General features: G+C 43.7%; 1 protein-coding gene across 1 annotated transcript; it reads right to left on the bottom strand.

The window, feature by feature from the left end:
* Window positions 1–9,180, bottom strand: hyal6 (hyaluronoglucosaminidase 6). The gene is made up of 5 exons (XM_068738924.1): window positions 9,177–9,180; window positions 7,113–7,145; window positions 750–1,594; window positions 627–630; window positions 1–470 (listed from the first exon to the last, which is right to left on the bottom strand). Exons 1-5 carry the CDS (start codon window positions 9,178–9,180, stop codon window positions 1–3), a joined length of 1,356 nt encoding a protein of 451 aa, XP_068595025.1.

The raw sequence follows: 9,180 nt of genomic DNA, 5'->3' as shown, positions 1-9,180 counted from the left end.
CTACAGGATAAGACACTTGATAATCAGACAGAGTCCCAAGAACATGATGATGCACAGACAGGAGAAATGGAGGGATAGGAGGAGCAGTATATCTGCCACCAGACTGCTCTCCCTGGGGTGAGGCAGAGGGACGGCTGGCCGAAGTGGGGGAAGTGGAGGGTGGGAGGGAGCCTGGGGCATCTCACAGTAAACGCCCGTCCAGCCCTGGTAACACTGGCAGGTGAACTTGTGCTTCATGTCCAGGATGTCGTGGTTGTTGAGGTGTCCGCTGACGCTGAAGCGAGCGCCCCTGGGTGTCTGGTTGTAATTAATGTGGAAGAAGCGCGGGTTCAGGTGCAGGTAGGCGCCTGAGTCCAGACTCTTGCGGACGCACCTGCCGTTCTTCTTGCAAAGTGCTTTGCTGCACAGCTTGGCAGCAGAGGTGACATCTTTCAAGAACATATGGCGTGTAAACAAGATGGCATGGAAATCTGCATTTAATTAAGAGGGTGCACATAACACACATGCAGCAATTAAATTACTTCACTCAGTATTTCCAGTATTTCATGATTCTAGCGGGTCAATGTGACAGAAGAGTGTCTTTTTGTCCAGGCAGCTGTCCGTCGTGTATTCTTCATTCTACTGACATTTCTACAAGTCGAAAAGGTAACAGCGAGAAAATGTTGAGTGTTTGATTGTGAGTTTTGTGACTGTTGAGCAATTGATGTGTTTTCATCAAAAAAATGAAAGAAGAAAAATGGAAAACTCACCACTGAGAGAACTACAAAGGTGTACGCGTAGAAAGGCCGTGAATAGACGAACACGGGCAATGCGAAGTCTGTACGGGCGATGGACGCGACCCTCATGGCTTCCTTGACACGATAGTGCACAAATTTAACGGTGTTGGGGGACAACTTGAGCTCGTAGTCCAGATAGATGGACGGATAGAGGGCCATGCTCTCCTTCCAAAGCCACATGAGATGGTCGTTGCGTATGTGCTCCACGTCTGGGCATTCTCCAGTGTAGTGTTGTGGATGCTGCTTGTACCCGTAGTTGTAGCAATCTGGGAACAGGTAGAACCCCCACAGCCCGTCTGGCCTACGACCTTCAGCCAATGCCAAGGTCAGGTTCATGAAGGCTTGACCGGATCTCTCAAAACTCTCCTTCGCTTCCTTCGCGACTTTGCTCTCAGGCCAATTTGGGTGAAGAGTCCGTATCTGTTCCTTAGACTTTATGCGATAAATATCCTTAGAGCCCCAGTTTCTTACCCACTGTGGCCTCCAGTTCTCCCAGTCGATGACACCCAGGCCTCGAAAATCCTTATGGGGGATTAGTTTATCGATGTCGGCTCGTGCCTTGCTCAGGTGCTTGGAAATGCTTTGGTTCTGGGGCAATCCTCCATTGATAGGGATCCCGGAGTTGGAGTAGTATGGGTAGTATCCCAGGTGGCTGTGGTAGAATATGGTGACATTTCGTCCACTTAGGGTTTCATTGAGGTTTGCTACAATGTCAAAAATGCCGAGGTCTAAGTCCACCTTGAATCGGAGACGGCAGGACTCTGTCGGAGCGTTCCATACGACGACAAAAGGCCGATGGGGGATAAGAGGCGCCCGAGCTGGCTTCATCTGGTCCCCCAGAACCTGCAGCTTCACTCCGGTACCAACCCACAAAACCAGTAGCTGGAGACAGAGCTCCATCACGGGTCCGGGCTCGGCATGTAGTAGCTATTGGCCCTACAAAGCAGAGCGCAGGAATGGCATGAGAGAAAATGAACACATTATAAGCATCAGTAAGCAAATACAATCTGGCTGACCTGTGAGAGGAAACATGGGGGATAATCACTGAAGGGAGTGCTCTAGATTCCACAACACAAAGAAACACAAAGCTCCTCTGTTCGCAGACGGGGACGATTCCGGCCTGAGACAACGTGGGCAGAGGAAGCGTCAAGACGAGATCCCTCCACGCCGTTATTTAGACCCATTAAAACTCAAAGTCAAAGATGCTTCTTCAGTCAGAAGTTCCCACTCTTTTTTTGTGGTTGTTCTTTTTTAAACTTGTCTGCATTTGTGCTCGAGAGTGACAACGAACATGACGTCAGACATGTAGTGACCAATACGCAGTGTTCTGAGGAGAAAGTACAGTGCATTTATTTTTTGTACTCATTGTTTCTATCCCTTTCATGCAACCGTAATTAAGAAGTGTTCCAAAACACCCGGCTCGCATCGGTCTCTAGAGGAAAGTCTGGATCATAAATGCATCACTAATTATAATCCACTCGTATAAGATGATGGAATAGGATTTTACTAATTGTCAGAAACTGCGACTACAAATTTTCCAAAGCAAACTATTAATATTTACATCTCAATGCAGGTGATATTTCGGTGGTTACTCCTCATTTATTTTAATTCAATCCGTACTTTTTATTTCGGAATTACAAGACAACGTTTAAAACACAATCTGTAAAGTTAGACTTTACACACTCCAAATTATTTTTCTCGACTTTCTTCTCTTCCTCCAGCCCTCTGTGTAACAGCCCCCCCGTGCTCCCCTTCCCTTCTAATTGCCCTTGGCGCCCTCCTTCATATGCAAGCAATCCATATTTCAGTTTTTCCAAAGTAGAGGGAAAGCCATTATGACCTTGGGAAACATGGCTACTGATGTCGCCATGGAAAATTTCCCATCATTCCCTTTGCGGGATTGTAATCAGAGCGGGAAGCTGGAAACCACTGGTGGGCTGAGGCTTTTCCGATCGTTGCATGTTTTCATTCATCCAAGTTGGCCGGGAGTAGATGCATTCTGAAGTATTTAATGGCATGAGAACTTTATAATGGTAGTACTCTTGGATGCGGCTCAGAGACGAGAAAGACAGAGGTCTCAGACTTCTAGTCACAAATAAAATGTTGAATGTTTCTTTCAAAATATTTCCTGCGGGCTGTAATTTATCAGCGTTTCCTCATGTCTGGTTACCCAAAGCATTTCTTCAGGCTGTTTGCAGTTTCATAACCCTTCCAAACGTATGGTTTTTCTGGTGATGCTGACCCAACACAAACAGTGTGTGGTGAAGCCGCTCAGGCTGTCCCCGAAACCGCCGACAGGCTCAGACCCTCTGGAAACACGGTAATTCCAGTCCACAAGAAAGACCCCCCCCCCCACCCCCCTCAAACACAAAGTCTGAGACCATAAATTGACGTCGGAGACTCGATTCAATGCTTTGTCTTGGACAGAAAGAAAAAGCCTGTTAAAAGCAGCTGAACTCAACTAATTGGATCCAGATGGGAATGAGGAGGAGGATTGCTACGGACGCTCCTCCGAGGATGGAGGGCTCGGCGCTTTGGTTCAGACGGAAAGCGCTCAACCACAATTGTACGCTTTTGTCTTAAAATTCACTTCAGACACTTCAATGATTTGTTTAAGTCACGTCATTTAATCATCTAATTCTTCTATACAAAACTGCACAATTACATTCCAAGCATTTAACTCAATGCTAGAAAGCATTTTCTTTTCACCTGTGTCTGGATCACACGCGTCGTGACTCGTGAGTACAGATGCACGGAACGCTGTTCTCCTGGCTTCATCACATCAGGGACTAAGAGTGGGCATAGTAACCAGCACAGATACTTCAAATGGATTCATCTTTCTGAAGTCCTTGCTGGCTTTACATCTATTTTGTCTCTATTGGTTAGCATTTTCTTAGGATCAGAATTTTTTTTTTTTTTTCATCACTAGTGCGTTAGCTGGATTTTAGCCGTGGCGTTTGGGGGCGGCCTGTGCGGATGTGATGATATTGTATTTGTGAGTCTCTGGTTTGGCTGGGCTCGGGAGAGTGTGTTGGATCAGGACCAGCTTCTACAGTGTAATCTGGAAAATATGCTAGCCTTGAATTAACAGCTCGTGATCCATGTTAATATCCAACATCCAGCGTAACTGTGTATGTGTTTAAACCACAGAAAGTCTGAGTCAGATTGAACTCCCATCCCGCTCATAGATTGTGTGGGTGCGTTTCGAATGTGCCTACAAGACGTGTGTCCACAAACGTGACCTCTTCACCAAAGAGGTTGTGTTTTTGCCCGTGTAGTTTGTTTATTAGAGATTTAGCAGGATTGTACAAAACCTCCGTACTGGACTCTACAATATTAACAATATTAAGCATAAACAACCTGACACATTTTAATTTGTTTGATCTTTGCCGAAGGGTTGGGCTTGCGGAAAGGAAGAACTCCTTTTGGAGTGGCTCCAGATAAAGGGACTGGTCCCATCCTTGGCTTTTTTCAACATCTAACTATAAAGCTCTGCCTGTCTGACCTGACCGTCTGCCTGCCTGCCTGGGTTTTGCTTAATTTTGGTGCGATTTGGTTTTGAGACACTTGGGCATGAATACATTTCGACTAAACAGTCTGCAGCTTCTTGACTTGAGTGAAACAAAGCACCGGCAGCAGAATGTTGGGGGCAGAGTAGCTGCAGCTCAAGCATGGCCCGACGGACACAAGTAAAGACAAGTAATGAAGCAAGGCGAGTCTGACGTCTCCACAGTTTCTGCTTTGTATCTACGGGACGACTTACAACAGCCTCCTCTACTGTTGCCGTGTTTGCTACTGACGAAGCTTTTGAGGTTTCACAGACGAGGACACATCTGAACGGGGTATGAAGGAGACATTACCATTAATTAATCTAAACAATGATGATTCTGATCACAGGAAATTTAGTAGATTGTTTAGATTGTTTTTACCTTTCCAAAGAAATCCCTTCTTAATGATTTTAATATTTTATTTTCAAACAAACAAACAAACCAATGACAGAGGCAAATAGAACTTGTGTCAAATATAATCCAAATGCATGAACCAACCAGAAAACTTCAGTCCTACACAAAACACTTATTGGATCATTGATGAGTTAAAAATGTCGGCTCAATCTAACCCTACTAAGGACTTCATACTCCATCAGCCTCAAACTGATTGCATGTGGTTCATTTCCAGGTTTCAGTGCGGTCTTAATTATGGTTTTTTTGGCTGCGGTTTCTCTGCTACAGATTCCAGATGGGATTTTACAGTTTTATTAACACCAGCACATATTTCACTGATGCAGAAACAAGCTGTGTTTCACATTTTGCTTTCGCAGTTTAAAAAGGTCGTTTGTTCAGCCATGTGTCAGTGCTTCAGTGATTTTAATGAAGCAAAAGTAAAACTGTAGAAATCTTAACTCTGTCGTCTTGTATTTAAAGATCTATTGACATTGGCGAGTCAAGGTATTAGCATCTAAACATCCATCCATTACTTTCAGTAATGTCTGTAAACTAAGTATTTATTCACATATGCAGAAAACTCTTATTTCCTCTACTAACCCATTAACTTTAGAGAGCGATACCCATCCGGATACCTGTCTGAATACAAAAAGAGCCTGATTTTCCAATCATATTCATGTAGTCAATAAATAAACAAACTGCCTGACACAAAATCTTTGTGAACAATTTTCTGTAAATCATTTTCTGACGGAAATCTGGTGTCAGATTGACCCCAAGGATAAACATTTTGTACAAAATATTTGAGGGTAATAGGAAGGTTAACACGCATGATTTCGCAAACAACGGCTCCTTCAGTGTCAAGGATGTGTAAAAAGGACTTAAGTGATCTGAACTGAAATCATTGAATTGACCAAATACTCCTCTAAACAGCAATAGTCTAATCGTAGCGTAGCAACTGTAACCAGGTGCAGAAGATTTCTCCACATGCCAAAATGGCACAATGTGGCGCTCTTCTAAGACTGATCCTCTACATCCCCGAGTAGAAAGCCAAACAAGTAGAAATGCGTATTTCTATGTCAGGATACTAAGAAATGACTTGATTGTAGCATCCACCAGCCAGGGTCAGGAGCAGAAGAAGAATGCAGCCCAAGCTTCAAACAAATTTCAACCCTCAATTGTGTAACCAAAAATTGGCAGGAACAAACGGCATTGAATCAACAAAAGAAATACACATATATGCAATTTGTCTGTGTTGAAATAATTTGGCATTTAAAGACATGCAGAGCTTGTGTCATAAAAGAATGAACAAATGTGCTCTTCAGTTTTTCTATGGGAAAACATATCAAGCAGACAAGAGTAAAAAGTGTTGTGAGACGAGGAGAGCCTACCTTCCTGTCCGTGCTTGCTGTGCCGAGGGTCAGGAGGATTCCCTTGTCTCTTGTGTTTAAAAACTCGGATACAGAAACTGTCCATCTGATAACCTGCTGAATGGCCTCCCTGTGCCTGCACCCCCCCCCCCCTCCCAGGCAGCTCTCAGTGATGTCCCTCTATTGTTTACTCGGTCCCTCCTCAATTGTAATTCAATGGACTGAACAGCAGATGAAGTTCTGGAAAACAAAAGAGACTGGTCTGGGACACGCTGTAATTTTAAAAGAACTATTATGGATTCGAGTAAACGATCTCTTACCACTCTGGGTGCCGTTACATCTGGAGAAACACCAAATAACGTAGCAGAGAATGTAAAGAGGTTCACCAGCACTCTGTTCCATTTTTCCTGCAACATGATTTTTTTTGTAACTATCAAACTCTTCACAATTGTCAGAAACAATTTCCACCAAGGGCAACAAAAATGTCAACAATGGCGACCCAATGGTGTGTGTGTGCATGTGTGTGTGCTCCAGTGATGTTTGTCTCACCTATCTGTACGTTATTGTTTTCTACTATCGGGCCTTTTTAATCACTGAAAAACATTGCCCAGACTAATCCCTTTAAGGCTGCAGGAAACGACGGCCTCCTCACCAGATCCGACTGTTCATGCACCTCCTGCAGCCGCCACGCGTCTTCCCCGGAACCTGACTGCGGAGCGGCTTGCATAAACTGTAGTACAGTCCTTCACCTCCAGACCTTCCTGAACGAAACCTGCAGACAGTGGAGAAAGCATTTCAAATGTTCTTGCCCTGAACGTTTGTCCATTTCTTTAAGAGGGAGACAGAAGCCTTTCAGTAAGCGACACCGCCGGGCTTTACTGAGCAACTATCTGGAGAATAAACATGAATATCGATTGAAAGTTTGGGTTTGGGGTTAAATATGCGATCATTCATAGATGATACAAAATAAATCCGGTGGGAAGATCGAATTTTAGAATACAATTTGCTAAAATTGTAGTATAAATTGCTTGTCTGTGTGTACAAGCTGCTGTTTACCTTCTCTGAATGTAAATAGCGAGTATATCAACACAACACTTGGGAAGGTGGCAGGAACTCATTGCCAAAGGGACTCCAGGGAACTCCCCATTGTCACCCACCAAACCCTAATAATCCAAAAAATGTCCCTCTTGACCTGAATCCTATTTGACCTGTGCTCAGGAGAAGCTCAGAAGCTCTATTGCTGTGAAAACACTTTGTCCCTGGCGTTCTGGACCTTTGATAACTTGATGCATTTGGATGGGCAAGAAAGGGCGATGACAGGTGGCCTTGGTTGTGATGGCAACAACAGCTGAACCGATTGTTTTTTTGGAAAAATTAGTCTTTGAAGGGACTACATTCTCTTTTTTCCACCTAAGAAAATGTCCATAGATTAGACGCCTGCTTTCCAGGCAGAGTTCTCTACCACACACAGACAAACTAGCAGAGAACCTCTTACATAATGCAGAGTCGTGTTGTTCAAGCACTGCACAGCTGCAGAAATACTGGAAATGCTGAGCAAAGCAGCTTGATGTTAATACTGGACAGGAAGACCTAGAGGATCAAGGGGAACAAGGGGAGGGATGGTTTCCCTCATCAGTACGGCAATTTCAATCTGTCCGTCCTCGTTCACTTCTGGACTTGAAGGAGCATTTGAAGCCATCAGCAACCAGACACACAGGCCTCCAAATGCACTTTGGAGGCATTTGATCATAATAAAACAGCCTAAGAATTCTGGGAAAAACACACAATAGGGTTAGATTAATGGAACATTTGGTATGTATTGATCTAGTTTTGTCTGCATCTGTCTGAATGCACTTTAAATTGTCTGCAAAAAAATCCATAATTGTGATGCAATCCCATTTCTAATACAACCGGATTGTATTGAAGATTGTTTTACCATTTAGACATCAGACAGTGGTAAAAGCTACAGAAAGGGGAGGAACACAGCACAGCGCCAAAGGAAGTATATTCTCAGATGGACTCACAGTGTTTCACTCTTTTATTTTTTACAAGAGCAACAGAAGATATGAGCTGGAATGGACAAAGAACAATCCATCCGACCATCTCACCTGCAGGTGCCAGACCTATCACTGCACATGTAGACAAGAAACAAAGCAGACACGCACCAGGACGCCGTCCTGCAACAGTTTTGATTAGCTTGTAGACTGAGAGTAAAGGTTAAGTCTGGGTGGAAGAAGGGATCATTGTTTACCATAATTCCAGGACAATAAAACTCGATTGAATTCGGATCTGTTGGACTATATCCCGACCCCACATATAAATATTGCTTTAAAACTTCTGCTTAAAATATGTAAATGCTTTCAAAATGTTCCAGACAGCCTGTGTGTGGTCTGGCTCCTCTGGGTTACACTGCGAACCCGAAGCCAAGCCGATACATGAGACCCCCAGAGTGTCCTGGGTCCTGCTCATCTATTGTCCTGTATGGTATCTATTGTATTTAATGTATCCTGTGCCACTGGATTCATCTGATGCAGTGCGTGACGTTACAAACCATTTGTTCACATTGGGGTTAGACCTCTGTTCTCCAGTGGTGAAACGCAGACAGGTGAGGTCAGATATACATTGTCTTCCGCCATCTAGCGGTGAAAACTGTGAAATACATTCATATACAAATGATGATGATGATGATGAATATATTTATTAGATAAAATGTCAGATCAGTACAAGTACAGTCACAGTCAAATATCCTGTATAAGAGGAGCATTTCAAATAAAGCCCTTGCGGTCTTGTTTCCATTGAAAGTCCTTCGTATACATAAATCATCGACATCTAACAATACCAATACAATAAAAATAAATGACTCCACAGATGCAAAATAACAATATATTTATAAAAGACACATAATATGTACAACGTAGGTGGACAAAAAAGGGGGTGGGGGATTGATCCGGAGAGAGTCGTGATGACTATCTCCGTTTCTGGCCTCCTGAAGGGTGAATTTTTAGGGCAGTTTTGAAGGAGGCCAAAGAGGTGCATGTTTTGAGTCAAACAGTTCCACCCTTGGGGGGCAGTATTGTAAAAATATGATTTACCCAT

The sequence above is a fragment of the Brachionichthys hirsutus genome, chromosome 5 (assembly GCF_040956055.1).
Source record: "Brachionichthys hirsutus isolate HB-005 chromosome 5, CSIRO-AGI_Bhir_v1, whole genome shotgun sequence".
Taxonomy (NCBI): Eukaryota; Metazoa; Chordata; class Actinopteri; order Lophiiformes; family Brachionichthyidae; genus Brachionichthys; species Brachionichthys hirsutus.
The sequence above is the reverse complement of the archived record's forward strand: the minus strand, read 5'-3'. Positions and strand labels throughout refer to the sequence as shown.